General features: G+C 35.5%; 1 protein-coding gene across 1 annotated transcript in view; it reads right to left on the bottom strand.

Annotated features, from left to right (window-relative positions):
- Positions 1–20,266, bottom strand: part of LOC136030288 (uncharacterized) — a 73,025-nt gene extending 52,759 nt beyond the window's left edge. Inside the window, exons 1-2 of the mRNA XM_065709156.1 lie at positions 20,129–20,266; positions 255–3,737 (exon numbers count right to left, since the gene is read on the bottom strand). Coding sequence (XP_065565228.1) covers positions 255–3,737; positions 20,129–20,195 — 3,550 coding nt within the window. The 5' untranslated portion in view covers positions 20,196–20,266. The remainder of the gene's footprint in view (positions 1–254; positions 3,738–20,128) is intronic.
- Positions 20,267–21,080: the final 814 nt, after the last annotated feature.

The following is a 21,080-nucleotide window of genomic DNA, read 5'->3' as shown; positions in this document are numbered from 1 at the left end:
AGGAATCTCCACTGAGTTATATTTATCTTGATAATATACCATTTAGTTGAACTTCTGGTAATGGAACACAAAGGGAGCAAAAGGAGGGAGCAAAAAGACAACTATTTTTGAAATATAGCAAATAAACCTTTCTTCGACAGCATCTTGGTAATATGGGATTTTACGTACTATAAACTTGATTAAAACAACACACGAGTATTATTATTATTCTAAATAGAGATACGTTTAGACCTAAAAGTGATTAAAACACCTACTTGGCTCGATAGGGAAATTTAATGGTCGTTGTTCCTTATCATCCTCCTCCCAGGAAAGAACCAAATCTCCATCGCTATAAGTAAAATGACTGTTGTTCAAGCTTGCTTCAGTAATCAAATCGGAACCGTATGGCAAGGGTTCATTAAGAGATGTCTCTTCTTGGCTACCAACGGGAGTAGGTCTGTTTTTTGGGTTATCTGTAACAAAATAAGGTCCGAGAAATCCACTGACCCTGGTGGGCATACTACCAGTGTCAAGAGAAATATTCACTGGAGATAAACTAAGTAAATTCACTGGAATTCTCTTCTTATTAGAATGAAGGATCATTCCACCAGGCATTCTCATGTATGGTTTTAGACCAGGTGTTGGTACTTCTTTTAAGATGCTATTGAAGCTTTTGGATATTGATGGAGTCGTGCTAAGGGTTGAACTAATGGTAACAACAGAAGAAGTAACTGTAGATGAAACTTGCACTTGGGAAGGTTGTATCCCTCCCTTAAAAATTTCGGAGGTAACAAAGGCTGGTAAGATGGTTGTCTTTGAAGGGATTTTCACTGGTGTTTTTGTTGCAATTTGTTTTGGTGTACTAGCTTTTTTGGTGGTATACATTGTCATATACCAAGGTAGTGTAACCTGTTTCAGATTAGGAACAGCGGTGAAGGGCCGTCTTTGAGGCCCCATCAGCATCCATTTTGATGCTATTGACTGTTTAGTTGATGGAAATGGAGCGTTTGAGCTTTTATTGTCCTGAATCTTCGGTAATGCCGATACTGGGATGTATGGGTCGTTGGCCACCATTAGTGCAGTTGGAGTAACTGCCTCTGTAATAACTTCTAGAATGTGCGCAATACTTTTTGATAATATGTTCTGCTGGGTAGGTATATCCAGCTGCGTAGTATCTGTTGTCACTTCATGTGCTTCTTTTAGAGCATCCAAAGTTGGAAATGTAAGAACTGTGCTTTTAACACTTTCTTTTGATGCTGTTTCATCCGTTGTGATTGCTTTACTTTGTGTCGGATTAATACTATTCACCGTCGTAGGAAATGTGCTAAGAGGCAATTTATCTTCGGTAAAAGTAGAAAATACTTCTGAAGCAATTGGTGTACCTAAGGGTGTAGTTGAAACAGTAACTGTAGAAAGTTTTCCAGGGGAAATACTGCTTTTACCTTTCAGAGACGAAGACATATACTTAAACATGTTTGGACTCATGAATTTCATAAGCATTACATTCTTTTTAGGCAGAAGGGAAGTGAGTTTCACTGTAGATATAATGTCGTAAGGCTGCACACTTGTCGTCTCAGATATCGTTTGATGTGTAGATATATCATTGACAACAAGGAGTGTAGTGTTATTAAACCTGGAAGCGAAAATGGTCTCTTCACTTGTGCTGCTTGATGTAGATGTTGCATCTGAAGCATTGTGCGATGTTGAGGCTGTTGATGCAATGGATGATGAATCGGGCGTTTCAGGAATTTCAGCTAGTAAATCTAGAGAAGGCTTTGTTACTGAGCCACTGAAAGCCTGACCATTGACTTTATCAGAAATAGATACTACATTGATAGAGTTTTTCTGAGGCATATCCTCTATATAGCTATGAGTAGAATAAAATGTAGCATTGGTATCTTGTGCAGTTTGATTATTTTTAAGGTTTTCTGAAGAGTGTACTACTGGAGGTTTTGTCGAGTCTTGCATCCTTCTTGTAGATGGTTTTATTTTTACGGTGGAAGGAGGTGCTTCAGTTGAAAGACCTTGTTCACTTACTGATAGGAAAATCTTTTCAGGAGGAAGAGCCCCGTTGTGTGTGTAGCCCAACTGAGCTGCCATTGCAACTAAAGACTCTTGCACATGAGTGTCAACAGACTCGCTAGTTTGTCCATGACTGCTAGAAGTTGGCATTTTTACATCTTGAGCGTAATCGTCATAAAAATAGTCGTACTCATCGTTATGATTTTGAATGTTGTAACTTGATAAAGGGTCGTATTGAGTCGTTGCTACTACGTGTTGAATTCGGTTCGTATCATTTTGGTGATTACCGATAAATATATTTTGCACTATAACCTGTGTAAAGTTGCTCTTTATCGCTTTTTCGAAACCAGGGAACAATGACTCCATTTCCCCTAAAAGAATTTCTTCTCCTTCCATTTGGGCAGCTGGACGTCTTCTATGGAAATTCTGAGGATTAACAATACTTCTACTATATAAAACAAAATCATCTGATAGTTTAATCGGAAGTAACACAGTACCATTTCCTAAGTTTACTCTAGGAAAACTATCTTGTTCATTACTTATTTGTATGTTATTTAATTTCCAATTAGTGTTAGGCTGGAAAGTATATGAATTTGGAAGAGAATCTGATGATTTTAAGACAGGAACGCCAATCCCTGATAGTTTTAAGGATGGTGCCTTCCTCTTTGGATTGAGATCGATGAATGACTGCTTCTCTAAAGTTAGAGGGGCTTTGCTAAAAGTTTCTCCGATTCTTCGTGTAAGTTTTGGTAAATTTGGTTTTTCAGCAGGATAGCTGCCGTTCAAATTTTCGTCTTCCTCAGTTTCTGCTCTATTTTGAGGGCCTTGATCATTGAATTCTGAATAAAGAACTTGATATGCATCCTTTGAAATTACCAAATAATTTTTATCTGCATTTTGCCTTTCATCCATCGATTGTGTATCCATATCTGTATTCGAAGTATCATCTTCTCTGACTTTTATTTTATTTTCTTTAGTATCTTTACTTATCTTTTTATATTCTATATAGCCTGCCTCTCCAGTTTCAGCATCCGAGCTTTCTGTAATATCTGACATGATAGCTGTTAGAATATGATCACTAGACTCTTCATTGTTGACTTGCTCTCTTACGATGGTTTTACTATGCTTTTGTTTAGGAATATCTAAATCTGATTCACTTTCTATCTTTGGCTCTTTCACAGTTTCGTTAAAGTGGTATACGATTTCTTCTACATTTTTGTTTGAATTTGTATCCTTATGTAACATATCTAACGTAACACCAGAATTTCCGCTACTTTTAAGCTCTAGCTCAGGTTTTCTAGCTTGGGACCATTCAGTATTGCCAGGTAAATTATTTCTTTTATCAAGCTTTGAGGTTGAATTTTCGCTAAGAGTTTTGTTTAATTTGGTTTTATTAGGATTGATTTCTGTACCCATCTCCCTCTGACTATACGGTACAAATGTAACAATACCATTGACAAAACGGTAATATCCATCACGAAGTTTCTTTATTGGGTTGACAGATAGATTTCCTAGCTGTGTGTTTTCCTCATGATTCCTCTTAAGTAATTTCATTTGCTCCGAGGAAGAGCGACGCAGTTTCCCTAAAAGGCCCATAATATGAGAAATAATTTCATTTTTCTCAGCTCGAGATAGCCTTCGAGATTCATCTAGGCTCTCTTTTTGTAGTGTCTCAGGATCCCTAATTGAGGGGTGGATGTCATCTTCCGCGTCTAAAGATAACTCTACTGGTCTCACTAGAAAAGGAAATGAAGAAACTTAGAGATCTGAGAGTCAGCAAGAATTTACACTAAAAATTGCAACGCTTCAATGATGAAATTAAACTAGTCGTCCTTTTTTATTCTTTTATCACTGTAATTTTCTTTTCTTCGAAAACCATCACTTCCTCGATAATCTTTTCTTTTTTTAGATAGAGTTGGACGAAAACTGTAAATTACGAAATTTCTTCTTTCAACTAGTGGTAATTACTTATTAAGAATAAGCTTAAGAGTCGGGCGCGTGCGCTATATTTCTTATTTTCTTTTTTGTTTTTGGTTGGGTGATGGGGTTAATAATAAAAAAAAAAACAAATTTTATTATATTGTGTTGTAATGATATTCGGGAATACTTAATATTTTTGGGTGTGCCAGACTGTTAGACATCCCCTCCCTCAACGTATGTCTCTGCTCAGAGTAAACCAAAATTTCAACATTTTACGAAACGCTCAGTTGAAGTTCTTTTTCCAATTTATTCAAATTCACAAACACCTCATACTTTGGGCCAATCCGAGTAAAGATTGCAGGGCTATTCTAAATAAAAACAGAGCAAGCTAAACAAATCACTGGTATGATATAAATGATAGATTTTTCCGTTTTTGAAAAACCTGTTTCAGATGGGCCTTGGTTAAATGCGGTAACAACAAAAAGAACTCCCTATGCTTCAATTAGAACAACCATTTTTCGTATAAGGTAATTGATTCTACCTCGCTCATAAATAAAATACTTGTGCTACAATTAAATATACAGTTCGGAAAGCTCACATAAACAGTAGGCTAGTGAATGAAGGGTTTTTATGTAATATTTTGTTATTAGCAGACATTCTTAGACAAAGAACTAATCTCCTATTCTTCGGGGTAGAAGTATAATACATAATCAGGGCTTCAATTTTTACTCCTCAGCAAACATGTTTTGAACACACAAATTTACACTTTTGTAAAATTTGCTTTACTATTAACTTATTATTTCAGTAGGGACACCATTTCATAAAAATGTAGATGGGAAAGGATTTTCCTTCTTTTTTTATTAAATTAAGAAGAAAAATAGATATTTTCATAATTCGGGTTGGTATCTTTCAGATATTTATTGAATATAATTGTCAGTTTTGCATAAAGAAAATATGAATAAATCAATCTTTCCTTTGGATGAAATTGTGTAAAATGAAAGGACTTCTTATCACACTATTCTTGTATTAGAGAGTCTGTTCATGAGTCTTAACCTACCAGAAATGACCAGGAATTACTATAAAAGAAAAATGAAACACAAAAGGAACAGGAACTAAAATAAACGATCATATCAAACATAAAGATAACACAAACTGATATAGATAAACAGAAAATCCTAATACGAGTAAATAAAAACTCGGATATTAAAGTCAAATTTAGAAAAAAAAAATTGCCACAAACAGGTGTTTAGTTCCTGAAATTTTTAACTTAATAAGATCAGTCATTTGTGGGAAATTGTTGATAAGCTCTTTTTGAAGAATGGGTCCTCGGATATTGCAGATTTTTTTTTAATTCAAAATTACTTTGATGTGATACTATTGAGTGACTGTAGATGCTCCTTAGGATAAATATTGAGCACACAGAAAAATGTAGAGATTTGTAGGCTAGCTCTTATGCATATATATATTTATTGACAAAATGTTCTTTTATATTAATAATTTTAATATTTTGTGTATTGGAATGGTCCAAGGGCTTATAGTTAGTGAATATTACAGCAGAGGCTTATATGAACCAAGGTGGAATATTGGGGGAACGGGGCATTCACAGGAAGCATTATTTCTCACGAATTCTGCCTTAAAATATAAACATAAACTCTTGAAAAACTATTTTAGCACTTACCCTTATTAAAAAAAATCATAAGATTCCATCTCTTTCTGGGTTGATTGTCATTTTCAAAGCATTCTTAAGAAAAAGTTAGACTTCCCCCTCAAAGTCTATGGGAATTCGACCACAAGATCCCTTCATATTTAAAATACAAAAAATATGTATTAAAAAGACAAAAGTTGAATGAAAAAAGGACGATTAAAAAAATAAACAGTAAAGAGAAACATCAAAACCAAAAACGAACACAAATTATAACATATCCGTCGAGGAGGGTACCCTCCACATATCCCTCACCCTATACGGTAAAGTTTAACTAGTGCTTGAAGTCAATTCAACTCAACAAATTCAATTCAACAAATTTGTAATTTCAACTGAATTGAAATTACAGGGTGGGACAAAAGTTAATGACCCATTTCAATTTTAAATAACTTTTTTATTTTAACAGTTATATGTATGAAATTTTAGTATCATAAAGTTAAGGCAATGGAAATTGATTTTCTATCACGTACGTATGCCGTCCGTTGTACGTATACCGTATATCTTGTTATATACCGTACGTTGTACGGTACTGAATTTCTCCATAATTAATTTCTAGTATCTGAAAAAAAATATTAAGAAAATAAAAAATATTAAGAAATAAAAAATATATTGAAAAATAAAAAGTCAGTGACTTTTGGCCCACCCTGTATTCCGTATATGAGATGGACTGTCTCCTCCCCTTTAACAACCCGCTCTTTACGCTACAGTCCCAAAGAGCTTTACTGAAAACATATATGAGTCTGACAAACGTAATTACAGGATAAATGCAAGTGTTTTATTTGCCGATCGCCTTTATAGGCATTTGAATGGGAAGTTTTACTGTTTAAAGGAAATGTATATTAATAAGCTTTTGGATAATAAGCTTCTTGAGGTATTGTGACAACTATTTTCTATTGTATTTCAAGCCTTGTTAAGTAGTCTTTTTTATGGCATGGGGGCAAAAATTAGAATTTTATGAGGAAACAGCACAGGTTTAAGGAGGAGAAGGTTGCCCCACTCATTTACTGAATAGTTTCTACTTACTTGAGAACTTTTTAAGAGTTACCGTAAAGATGATCCTTCATATAATGACTAGTTTCTGTTCGTTTGAAGCTCCTTGCTCATTACTTTCATTAAAAAAAAAAAAAAAATTGAACCTATTCAATACTCTTGTAGACGATGTCCAACTCTAATCCATTATTTTTCCACTGTAGGTTTTTCCACTGTATTTCTTTTAATTTCTCGTTTTAATCTTTACTCATGCTTAAGCCATTATATTTCATCCACCTATTCTTAATCTTTTTGGATCACTAATTTACGTTTATTCTTTCGCAATCATTATTGTCCCTTAAATTGTTGGGTTTTTTTTTTCACAAGATTTATTGATATTGTTAGTTACGAATACTTTTTTGGTTGCCAAATTCATTTGCACAGAAAGTAGACGAACAGAGATATCTCACAGTTCATTGAACACTATGGATTTTTCAGTTGTCTATTTTCGACAAAATTCAGTACCAAGACAACTGGAAGAATTGATCCTCCCTCCCCCTTCAATAAAAGGTCATGCTTTGCTGTCATTATGAGAATGGATGTTTCATTTCCAATGAAGCTATATAGCCCGGATTGAGCTCAAGTAATAGCTGGGAGGATACTAATATCTGACTGATGAAGACCCTACGCTAATTGACTCTTATGTCTTTGTAGATCCCTGACAAATATATCGGTGAGCGCTACTACGTATCTACAGTCCAAATAATGAAACTTATATTTTAAGACACAGACTTTTCTTTTGTTTTCCGCTTTTTAGAGGGTTATCTTTCCGTCCAATCTTGGGTAAGATTTCCCCATTACTTTTTCCTTTTTGCAGATAATTAGTTAGTATTAGAGCAACCAGTCAATTGATAAGTAACAGTATACTTTATATATCGATATGTTAATAGCTACATAAATTGGAATATATTCGTCGGGGGGGGGGATTCATCAAATTCTGCTGATGTAGATATATTACATAGGAGCCTTTAGTAATAAAGCGTAATTCATGCCCCTCTTGTATACTCCTTATCTTTATTTGTGCCCTTAATTGTATGCCTCTTCCAGCATTTTATTCAAAAGGCAAGTAAATAGGATGACTTCCCCTTTTGGCTTCAATAGATTCAAGAAGGCTTCTCCTAATTATAAAATGACAAAAATTGTTACTGGTCACTGTAAATTAAGTTCATTTTTATGTAGAATTAATAAAAATGATAGTTCCACTTGTGATTGTGGTGATAAAAAAAAACTTTAGGCTGTATCATTATCTTTTTGAGAGTTAACTTTTTGAAAATGAAAGAACTGAAATACAATATAAATTACAAGAGCTTTATTACTCTGATATTGTTAATATGAATGTTAATTGGTTTATTAAAGAGGCTCGGTATGCTGCTTCAGCCTATTTGAACTGGACAGAGAGACTGGATATTGTATAAATGTTTTTCTACCCTTCTTCTTCAGTTTCTTTTCTTCTTCTTCTTCTTTCTCCCTTTCATTTACTTCATATTAATGAATCTTGTCTGTTCATTGTTTTCCTTTGTGCCATTTAGTATTATATTCAATTTCTGACATTTTGTCCTGTATTTTGAAGATTAGAAGAATAGACATACACTTACTATGAATTATGTTATCAGTTTTCAGATGAAGGGGCTGACAACCCCCATACCTTCTTGAAACCAGTACATAATTTTCGCTTTACTGAAAAAAATTAAAGGTTAAAGCTTTAATTTTTCGAAAAGCTTTATCGAAGCTTAAAGCTTCGATAATTTTTTATTTATCAAAGTAAAAACAAGTGAAAACATTTAAAGTATATTTTTTTTAAAGCGCAAGTTATGTACTGGTTTTGAGAAGGTATGGGGGTTATCAGCCCTCTCATCTCAATACTGATAATATAATTCATAGTAAGTGTATGTCTGCTATGAAAGACTCAAACAAACCCGTATGGAGTATTTCACTATCTAATCTTCGAAATACTGGACAAAATATCATAAATTGAAGATAATACTAAATGGCACAAAGGAAAACAATGAACAGACAAAATTTATTGAGAAGGCATGGGAGTTATCAGCCCTACTCATGTTATTTTTTTGTTCGTTTAGAGTTTGACTCGGCCATTTAGTGTAATTTCTGTTCGTTTCGAGTTTCTTTTATTATTGATAGTGATTTGTGGTAATTTATACGCTTGAACGATTATTTAACTCTGTTTCTACTCATTTTCGGCTTAATGGAGCTCTTTACTTTTCTTTGATGAACTTACTTTGTGGGAATTTCTTTTATATTAATTTCTGTTCGTTTTTTATTGACCTAGTCTTTGTCACATTTTTAATGTTTTACATCTTTATCGTTTTTTTTTTCTATAAGAATCCATAGTTTGCATTGCTAATTGTCTGTTGGAGAAACTTTTTTAATACTTTTAATCCTGACGCAAACAGTGTTTTTGAATTTAATTATATAACCCCTGAAGTTGAACTAAAATTAAAACTTAATATCATTCTCAAAAGATTCTATTTATGCTATTGGACAACCTGGGTACACTTACACTCTTTTTATTCATTTAAGCTGTAAAAGTGAAAGTAGTAATAGTAGTAGCCCCAAAAGTTTCAACTTAATACCCCCAGTCGTTCTCAGTATGTTGCGGAGGTGTCTTATTGGCAACCGTAAACCATAACTGTGGTCTGATCACTTTCACTCTTAAAAAGGGCACTTGAGCTTCTCATTACCAATACAATAAGCCACTCCCCGAAGCATATACGACCACACTTTCTATAAGAATTATATATGCCCCAAGGGCATAACTTACAACCCTTGCCCTGAGAGCTGTGGGGGGGTGTCTACCTCAAATCCCTTTGAGTAACTTCCGATTTCAAATCAGAAGAGCCCTGTCTGAAATTTATAGGACCGCAAATTCTATAAGAACCTTAAATGCTCTCAAGGCATAACTCACAACCCTATCTCCAGGGTTTCGTTAACCCTCGAGGCATTGTTATATGTTCTTTGGACTGTGCTGAACAAAATTACTATCTCATAATTTCAATTAGATGCGTTTGGTGAAAAGAGGGGTTGTCGGGGAGGGTGGGGGCTAAATGCCCCCATCACTTTTGACTCTTAAAAAGGAACTAAACCTTCTATTTTTCAACCAAATGAGCATCTTCTAAAGTTAGACAACCACCCCTTCCATAAGAACCTTAAATGCCCCCGTGCTGTAAATTACAACTCTGGCCCCCTGGCCCTCATGGTTTTTGTCAATCCAAAAGCCTTATTAAATGCTCTTTGGGCTATTTTGAATAAAAAGACTTTCTCAAAATTTCTATTAGATGTATTTCGGGAAAATACAACGTGTGTGTGGGGGGAGGTATCTGCCCTCTGATGACTTTGAATCTTAAAAAGGGCACTAGAAAATCCGATTACCAATGCAATGAGCCCCCTCCGAAGTATATAAGACTACCCTTTCTATAAAAACCCTATATACGCCAGGGAATAACTTACAATCCTTGACCTGAGAGCTGTAGGGACGGGGGTATCTTCCTCAAAGACAAAATTTCCAGATTCTTCAACAACAATGAACAAAATTGCTTTCTTAAAATTTTGATTGGATGTCTTTGGGGCAATCATGAGCGTCCACTTGTTGTTTTCAAATCCCTTGTGACTCTTAAAAAGGACATTATAACTTCGAATTTCGAATCAAATGAGCCACATCTGAAGTTTATACGACCACATATTCATTAAAAACCTTATATGCCCAAAGGGCATGAGTTACGACCCTTTCCCCAGGGCACTAGGGGGTTGTGTTAACCCTTGAGACATTGCTATATGTTTTTTGGACTATTTTGAACAAAATCGCTATCTCACAATTTGAATCAGATTCTTTTGGTGAAAAGAGGGGTAGTCCGTGGGGGGGGGTCTAGCTGTCCTCTGTCACTTTTGACTTTCAAAATGAAAGTAGAACTTCCAGTTTTCAACCCAGTGAGCCTCCTCTAAAGTTTATACAACCATTCCTTCCATAAAAACCTTAAATGTCCCCGGGACATAACTTACACCCCTTGCCCTCAGGCTCTGGGGGTTTGTTTCAAGCCCAAAAGCCTTGTTATACCATATTTGGACTATTTTAAATAAAATGACTATTTCAAAAATTCTATTAGATGCAGTTCGAGGCAATATGACGTGTGTATGGAGGGAGAGGAGTAGAAGGGGGTTGCTTCCCTCCGACCATTGTGACTCATAAAAAGGGCACTAGACTTCTGATTACCAATCTAATGAGCCCCCTCGGAAGTTATATGACAGCGCTTTCTATACAAGCCTTATATGCCCCCCAGGGCATAGCTTACAACCCTCACCCTGGGGACTGTGGGGAGTTGTCATCCTCAAAGAAATATTTTCCGGACCTTTCAACTCCGTTAAATAAAATGGCTATCTAAAAACTTCGATCGGAAGTGTTTGGGGAAATGATGGGTGTGGTGGTACATTTGACCTCCTCTCACTCTCGACTATTTAAAAGGGCATTTGTCCTCTCAATTTCCAATCGAATGAGCACTTTTGGAAGTTTCTACGAAAACACTTTATATAATAAACCTTTTACGCCCCCCAGAGCATAACTTACAACCCCTGCCCCGAGGACTGTGGGGGGGGGAGTCTCATCCTCAGAGACATAATCCGGACTTTTCAACTACGTTGAACAAATTGGCTATATCAGAATTTTGATCGGAAATGTTTGGAGAAATGATGGGCATGGGGGTTGGGGCATTTGCCTTCCCATCACTTTCAACTATTAATAAGGGAACTGGCCCTCTCAATTTCCAATTGAATGATCCCTTTTTGAAGTTTCTACGACAGCGCTTTCTATAAAAAAAACCTTATATGCCCCCAGGGAATAACTTACAACCCTTGCCCTGAGGACTGTTTGTGGGGGGAAGAGGGGTTGTCATCCTCAAAGACACAATTCCCCAATCTTTTATCTACGTTGAACAAAATGGCTATCTTAGAATTTTGATTGGATGTGTTCGGGGAATTGGTGGGCGTGGGAGGGGGGTTATTGCCTTCCAATCAATTTTTCTATTAAAAATGGCACTAACCATTTCAATGTTCGATTGGAATTTATTATGAGCCCTTTTCGAAGTTTCTACTACAACTCCTTTGATACGAATTGCCCTGCTCTAAGACCCCCCCCCCCCAAAAAAAAAAAAATATATATATTGTGCCCACACCGCTCTTTACTTAGGCAGCACTATTGTGCTGCCTTTGAAAAAGATGAATATGCTACAAACTTGAATATGCTACAATATGGCAAAAGGCCCGTTGAGACCCAAAAACATAAAAGATGGTTTATCTCCTACTTCACTCTTAGACAAAACCACACATCTCCTAAACAAAGGACAACAATTAACTTTAATCCTAGGGTTCCTCCCTTCCTCCTCAGTCGTAAGACCACCTTACCTAAATTAATTATTTTTTTTTTATCAAATTAAAAGAAAGGCAAAGCGTCATTTAATTCCGATTAGCATTAACTTTTGATATTTGACTCAATGATTCTGTAAATTATTTTTGAAAGGCCTATGGGAGCTCTTACTTCTCAGCTGTTTTAAAGGCATATTCCACGCTTTAATATATGCTACATCTGTGGAAAAATCAGAACGTACTGTTAGAGTTCGTCTCACCTGAAGTTCAAAATCAGATTGTATGTTTCAAACATTGTGTTCAGATATCAACCGAGACAGATTGTGGAAAGAAAATGCAAGTAACCTAGAGAAGAACCTAAAAATATAAAACGAGCGCGATTGACAGTAAAGCAAATTAAGAGAGAGATATTCATAAGTATTTCAATGGTTTCAAAAACAAACCTATGGATTGCATCTAGTCTTTTAAGGTGCAACTTGAGAGTTCACTGCCAAATTACGGCACAATACTGCATTTTGTAGGTGAGGTTTCGGAATTCTATTGCAAAGAAGATAAAGAGGTATTTGAGGAAACACATTCCTAAGTCTTCTGATGGTGTTAAGATTTAGAGAGGGATTCAGTTCCAAAGCCTGGATGTGATGCAGAAAAAGTAGACTTTCGTTCAGAAATAAGTCATGACACTTTGCAAAATCCATTTCGCTGCTTTACTGTTATTCTGAATAATGTAGTTCCAGTTATTTCTGGACCAAAAGTTCCGATCTTAGAAAAGAATAGGACGCACGATTTGTCAATATTTCTCCATTAAAACTTAAACGAACAAAAATTATTCCGTATATAAAAGGGGTTGTACCATCCTCAATGCCTTGCTCTTTACGCTAAAGTTTTTTACTGTTTTTAAAAGCAGAGTTGTGAGAAAGAGTCAAACTTTAGCGTAAAGAGCGAGGTGTTGATAAGGGGACAACCTCTTTCATATACGGAATAATTTCTGTTCTTTTTAAGTTATAATGTAGCTCCTTACTTGCAGTTTAAAAAAATTGTTTTTTATTTAATCACCTTCTGAGGTTATATTATAATGAACAAGAGATTGAGATGGATAGGACTCGTTTAACGGATGAGGGATGACAAACTGCCAAAGATCCCTTTCACCGGCCATCCCTCTGGGGCAAAACAAATGGCATGTTGTCCCCGATGGGGTAGGAAGAGGCTATAAGGAAGGATTTAAAAGAAATTAGAACCTGATGGGATGGGGTAATATGTTATGCCTTTAATAGACTTGGGTAGAGGAGGAGGCTGGACATCTTTCCCCCCGGAAAGTTTCCCCCCATAATTCCCTTGAGAATTCTACCAGCTTGTAAAATTGAGCAGCTAAATGGGAATTGAGACAAACAAAAACAATGTAGAATAGAAGGCGGTTTTGAACGTTCTACTTATTTTCGAAAATACACGTAGAATATCTTGTGTAGTGTACAAACAAACAATTTTTTGCAACGAAATCTAAGTAATGAGTTACTTGGGTCAATAGTAACCAAAGCTCAAAAAAACATTTTGATAATAATTAATTCATAAAAAATGGCTTTTTATACTGACTAATCTTAAGCAAATTCTTCAAAAAAAGAAGTTTTTCTAAGAAAAATAAAGAGCTATATTTAGTCAAAGATAAGCAGAAACAAGTTTGAATAGTTTTACAAGCGTAGAACGATTATAAGTAACTTCTGGTAAATTAATTAAACACAAAACGATGAGAAATTACAATAAATAAACAGGTCAAACTCAAAAGGAGCATAAACTGCTACGAACAAGAGTAGGGCTAATGCCCCTGCGCATTCTAAATGCCAGAGTACAATTTGCACTTTACTGGAAACAGTCTTTATTTTCAGCCATTTGTTTTTATTTCTCATAATGTAAAAAAAAAAAAAATTACCATAATAACCAAGATTATGAAAAATAACAAATAAATAAGGATTGACAGCTTAATATTAATTTATTCCTGCAAATTTCAACAATTTTAGGTTTGTTAAAATCAGAAAAGAGAAAACGTTTAATATGTGTTTTGTTTTCAGTAAAGTTAAAATTACGTTTTGACCTTTAAAGCGCAAAGGGTGCATTAGCTCTACAAGTATTTGTGGTTGTTTCTGCTCGTTTTAAGTTTACTAGGTTATTAACTGTTCTTTTGGGTTTCATTAGTTTGTTGACACTGTTATAGGGTCGTTTTAACACTTGAAAAATTAGTTGACTTTGTTTATTCTCATATTTGGTTTAATCGCATCTTTAATTTCTTAAATAAATTTCTTTTGAGGGAAGAGTTTCTTCAAATGATTGGTTCCTCTTTAAACGACAAATTATTTTTCATTCGCTAAACAAAGAATATTCGAAGTATTTTTGGTTTTCAAAAGCTTCATCGAATTTTTGCAACAACTTTGATAGTAGCTGTGCCATAATGCTCTCGGTGGATATTCACTTAGCTGTCCCAGTCACAAGTAGTGCAGTCCCAGTTGTGAGAAGCTGCAGGTGCAAGCAGTTACTTAAGTTTTAGTCATATTTAGTCGCCGTTGCAGTTCCAAGTAGTCGTAGTTGCTGTCACAAGTAGTTGGAGACGCAGATGCAATTAGTTAGAGTTACAATTAACCGTATTAGCAAGTATTAGCAGTCACAAGTAGTATGAAACGCAAGCAGTAACAAGTAGTCGCAGCTGAAAATAGTCACTGTCGTAAATAGTCACAGCTTCAGTCATGAATAGTCACAGTCATTTTCGTTGCAGTAGTATTGCGTTTTGATTTCGTTTAATATACAGCCCAGCGTCCCTTTGAAGTTCTACCCTAAAGCACTTAGCTTTTCTAGAGATATTATCAATGCACTGTTTTAACAAAAATATTTAGTTAAGCATTCGCCTCAACATGCCCCGAAAGTTTCAGCTTGATGCTTTTAGTCGTTACTGAGATGCCGCATATACCCCTCTACGACAAACCTGGATGCAAGAGAGTCTTAGGGTTTAATTCAACACCCCAAACAACATGCTCTTGAAGTTCCAACTTAATAACCCACGCTGTTCCTGGGATGTTGCACACATGCCCTTTTGAAACTTCAATGAACGTTTGATTTAGTTTTCCATACCCCTCGGCTTTCCATGGAAAAAAAACTTAGTACCCTGTTCTGTCCTTGAGAGGTCGTATCCATGCCACACTGACTATCCGGGTACACTTAAACGCGTATGATTCAGTTCAACAGTAGTAGCAACGGTGGCTGTATAAGTACTATATGAGGGTTTCAACTTAATACCCTTTTTCGGTTCCTGATATATTGCTAATATGCTCTTTTGACAACCTGCACGTAAATAGTGTATTTTAGTTTAGTTTTATATCAATGTAAGCTTTCTCTGAAAACTTCCACTTACACCATATTCCGTTTCCATATATAACGTATGCGCCATTTTGACAACCTAAATGCACTTAAGCTCTTTTAATTTAGTTCCTTAGTAATATAAGCAACATTGATAGTAGTAGCAACAGCCGTGAAAGTTTCAACTTAATACCCTTCGCCGTTCCTGGGACATTGTTGATACACCCGATTTGCATTCGACTGCCAGGATGCAAATAGTGTGTTTTGATTTTGTTCAATATCCCCCTTAGAATTTCCTGAAGGTAGTTGGAAGTAAACCTAGTCACAGTTACCGTCAACAGTTGTCACAGAAGGTGATGCACCTTTTTGACAACGTGCATTCATTCGGTGTGTTTCGACTGAATTTTAAATCCCTATTAACTATCCGTGACAGTTACAGCTTATTATCCTATTCCAGTCCAAAAGTATCCCACCAATAGCAATTTGATAACCTGGATGCACTTAAACTGTTTTGTTTTATTTCAATAATAGTAGACAAAATGCGTCCACCTTGTGTGTTTTGATGTAGCTCAACGTCCCCCCTATAGTGAAGCCCGAAAGTTTCACCTTAATATTCTTAACCTCAATAGTACAGTAGTAGCAGTAGTAGCGTACAGCTAATACCTTTTGGTTAGTTCAACACCTCCTCAGGATATCCTAAGAGTTTGAACTCAATACTCTAAGCTACTCTTGAAAAATTACCTACCCGCCATTTTGACAATATGCATGCACATAGTTTGTTTCGATTTAGTTCAACGCCCCCCTAAACATTCCCTGAAAGTTTCACCTTAGTACCGTTAGCCCCTTTAGTAGTAGTAATAATAGTAGCAATAGTATACACATAGTGCATTTTGATTAGTTCAATATCCCGGTCAACATGCACTGAAAGTTTCAACTTAATATTGTAAGCTATTCCTGAGATAATGATGATTCAGCCTATGTGGCAACATGCACGCACGTAGTGAGGTCTGATTCGGTTGAACTTCCCATTGATTTATCCCATCTTCCATTATGATTCTGTTAGTTGCTGAACTAACCAAAAGGAATAGTGCCTTAGTACAGCATCCCCCACAACATACCCTGAAAGTTCCCTTAATACCCTAATCTTCAGTAGTGGTAGTGCTAGTAGTCGTATTAGAAGTAGTCGCAGCTGTAGTAGTAGTCGGAGCAGTAATAATAGTATTAGAGGTTGTAGTTGCAGTAGTAAAAGTAGCAGTAGTAGTAGTACTATAAGTGGTAGCAGTGGCAACAACAGTAGTAGAAGTAGTAGTATGTACTCATTGTCTAATTGACAATTAAATATCTTCCTCATCATATCATGAAAGCTTCAACTTGATATCCTAAGCCGTTTCTGATTAATTACTGATACACCCTTCTGACAACCGACATACACTTAGTATGTTTTGATTTAAATCAACATCCCCTCAATATCACTGAAATTTTCACCTTGGCATCTTTAGCCTTAGTAGAAGTCGGAATAGAAATAGTAGGAGTAGCTGTAGCAGTAGTAATAGCAGCAGTAGTAGTAGTGGTAGCACTAATCATCTTACCCTGAAAGTTCAAAGTTAATACCGTTAGCCGTTCCTGAGACAGGCTTTTTATTTGTTAACCTGCATACGCATAATGTGTCTTAATTTAGTTCAACACCCCGTAATATCCTTACCTTTTCTGTAAACCACGGGTCAACCATGCCGTTGTTCCCAATAACAAGCAGAGTATTTAAACAATGGGCAATTGAAATATCTTGCAGTCCTTACTCCTAGGGCTGTTCGTGTTATGCTAATACTAGGCACACAGTCATTGGACCTCTCAAATATGCTGAACAAAACGGCTATGTCAAAATTTGTATCAAATGTCTTTAGAGCACGATGGTGCGTGAGAGGGGGGCTACTTGCCTTTCAATAGTTTTTGACACTTTAAAAACGCACTAGAACTTTTAATTTTCAATTGAATGAGCTCCCTCTCAAGCTTTCATAACGACTCCTGCCCTACCAAGTGCCTTTGTAAGCAGTGCTATTGCGCTGCCAGTGGTTACAATTATATAAGGCTAATTTTCCTAGATCTTCAGGAAATAGGGGAGACGACCCCAAAGAGGCAATTGATCCTAGTGGTGATAACATCATTTGGTTTGGGATATTAGAAAACATGGCTATTAAGATTTCAAGCTCCTTATACAAAAGTGAGCAATTTTCAATTTTTTTTCCGGAAGTAAGATCACAGAAGAGTGTCTGTTTTTGTTTGTTTGTTTGTTTTTTGTTTGTTTTTTTTGTTTTGTTTTTTAGAAGCCCTGAATAATTTATAATATTTTTTTAAATAAGATCGTTAGAGGCCTCATTGAAACAGAAGTTAAAAGTTTTAGTATTTTTTTTAAAGTAACCAAAAAAGATTTTTGAATTTAAATCAATTCGGTGGACTGTGATGAAAAAGTTGAGAACAGGGCTAATTGGAGTAAAGCCAAGACAGATAGTCTGAGAGAGGCAAAGCTGGCATAACCCTTTTTCAGCCTATGGCAGAACTAAGGTAGATAGGCATGGAGTAAGGATAATTCGAAAAGTCTGATCAGTTTGACGAGCCATTTGAAGGCAATGGAAGACCCCAACTGAAATATTTTCTAAGATTTATGACTGACCAAGTCCACAGGACTTCCAGGCAATTGGAAAACAGATATTATTCATATTATATGAGGTTCGCCAACTAAACAATGTCCACTGGACTTGTATGCAAAACCGGGGACTGAATTCGCTTGGACTCACAGGCGAACAAGCGACCTAATCCTAATAGTGACTAGCTGCCTAGAGTCTCACCACAGGAAAGTGACATTTTCCGCCATTTTGTGGCACCAAAATACGATTTTGTCCAATTTAGGACCTTGTTACTATCGATTAAAAATTCTGAGATAGCCAATCGATTTAAAAGTATCAAAAACTATGCAATGAGCTTCCCAGTTACAGAGTAAGTAATGCCGCACTGTCGCACACTTGTTCCTGAAAAGTCATGTAGTCAATGCAAGAGATTATGTTTAATGATGTATAATTGTACATCAGCTGTTATCAAGAAGGGGCTGTGGATCATTGCGTTGGCGGAGGAGGGGGTGTATATGCCTAAAAGAGCGCATTTAATACCTAAATTGTCCAAATCTATATAAGCCTTCAGATAAATATATGAGGGGGTATGTGGGGTGAGGGGGGCTAAGAATTTATATCTCAACTCCCTTCATTTAGGCTAACCTGAATAATATTGTTGCGGTTCTATACTTCCCTTCTTATGGCAGAAAAAAAATTTGACATTTATTTTGAAATTTTTTCTTGTATAATTTAAAACTCGTATCGCAGTGGATGTTTGCGTCATATTGTACCAGGAGGCAAAGTTATTTAACCTTTGATTATGAAAGAAGACTGGTCATCTTCCGACTCCTTTTGACTCTTAAAAATTAAATGCTAAGTGAAAAGAAATGAAAGTGAAAAGAAAAATACTAAAAAGTATTTTTAAAAGTATTTTAAATACTAAAAAGTATTTTTTGCTAAAAATACAAAAAAAAATGCATTCTTACTAGCTATTCACTGAGAAGAAAAAGCAGCAATAACTAAGTAAAGAAATTAACCAATTTTTTCCTAACCGATTAAAAAAAAACTGAAACGATACTTAACAGGTACTTCTAGGATTTAATAACTAATAACAGCTACATCAAAAGAATAGAATTTTGATGATTAATCACAATGTATAAAATTCATGTTAAATATTACTCGTCTAAAGTTACGAGCCTGAGAAAATTTGTCCAATTTTTTAGAATAACTGACTATAGAAGGTTTAAGCTCCTATATACAAAAATGTGAGATTTTGCATTTTTTGTCAGAAGAAAGATCAGAGATGAGTATTTATATGTTGTTTTTTCCCCCAGGGATTATCGTACTGAGCCAAGAATTCTAGAAGGTCGGGAGAGGGTTCATTTGACCAAAAATTGTAAGTTCAAGTGTCCTTTTTAAGTGACCAAAAATATTGAGGGGTATCTAGTCCCCTTCCCACGTCCCTTTTTCCCTAAAGTCGTCCGATCAAAATTTTGAGAAATCCATTTTTTTTCAGCACAGTCAAAATATCTAATAGCTATGTCTTTGAGGATGACACAGCCCCCCACAGCTCCTGGGGAAAGGGCTGCAAGCTATAAGCTTTGCTCATTGATTACATATAGTAGTGGTTTTTGAGAAGTATACAGATATTTTTCAAGAGGAAGGGATTTTTCTGGTGGGAGGGGGGCCATACATGGGAGTATCCTTCTATAGAGGAATTTTCTGTGAAGGAAAAGAATTTTCCATGCAGGGATGCCGGATTTCCCGGCATTATTTAAAAACGATCAGAAATTAAATAAAGGAACAAATTTTTCCAACTTAAAGTAAAACTTAAAATGGACAGATATTATTATGTATGTGACAGGTGATTGCCCCCTCCTCAATACCTTGCTCTGTTTGCCAATTTTTATAAAAACATTTTTAAAAAGCTTATTATTGTAATTTATTGGTCCTGTGTTCCAGAAATCATTCTTAAATAATTGCAACAAAAAGGAAAATTTAAGCATTCTGTTTATTTAACTGTTTCTCCTTACTTTCAGTTGAAAAAACTTGTTTATTTCATTTTATATCCCCTAAAATCGGAAAATGAAATCCTTTTAGTAGTGGGTGCAAAATTAAATCCTTGTAAAACCTTAAAATAAGTCCAAAATGGATAAATAAATATTACCTAAATTTTGCGCGCAAAGGGCAAATATCAGACACAAGTATAACCTGCACATCATGAAAAATGTCATACACCAATATCAAATATATTTGACTATGCGCAACAATATAACATATACCCAAGATACACAGTTGAACGACTGCCCTTCCAGATTCCTTTTTTTAATTTCGCACGCTTCGGCTAATTATTTCAACGGTTCTTTCAAATGTTCTGCTGGCTGCTTGTGGTGATAATAAATCACTTCGCTTGTAAATCACTAATTAAGGAAAGCAATTTTTTACACAAAAAATTGTAATTATCACTTGATATTAAGCTGATCATTCATATCTATTAGCAGCCTCGTCACTACAAAAACTTTCCCTGTTGTTTCACTTCATCATTTCAGGTATTAATGTTGAATTATATCCGATTTTAGAAAACATAAATTTAATTACCATTACCACGAAAAAAATTAGTGATAAGAAATTTAACTGAGCACGAGAAGATTGAACAGAACACGGGAGATGACCATTGATCAATCAAACAAAATGTTCGAGGCTTGATTTTTTTTAAATTTTCCTATTTTCAATTAATTTTTTTTCTTTTTTTTAATGAGAAGTGATACGATGGAGGAAGCCATTCCGTTGGAGTCATTTCTTAACTCCTCCGTGTGATGGTTTAACAGATGCCAGAGTTCCAGCACTTGAAAGGATTTTATAAGGATACAGGTATTACCTGACTTAACGAATTTATTAAAAGCAGATAAAATAATTGACATATTCAGATCACATCAGAGCTTTGCCAACCCTAACCACAGGCTAGTCTACTCTGTTCTCTAGATATTATAATCAAATAGTTTGACTTTTCCCCCGCCTTTTGGTCCTTACAGACCTCTTAGGACTAATATTTTAGAATATCCTCCTTCATAGCATTATAGAACTTAATCTCAGTGCATATCCCGTGACAAATTAACTAA

This window comes from Artemia franciscana, chromosome 1 (assembly GCF_032884065.1).
Source record: "Artemia franciscana chromosome 1, ASM3288406v1, whole genome shotgun sequence".
Classification (NCBI taxonomy): domain Eukaryota; kingdom Metazoa; phylum Arthropoda; class Branchiopoda; order Anostraca; family Artemiidae; genus Artemia; species Artemia franciscana.
The sequence above is the reverse complement of the archived record's forward strand: the minus strand, read 5'-3'. Positions and strand labels throughout refer to the sequence as shown.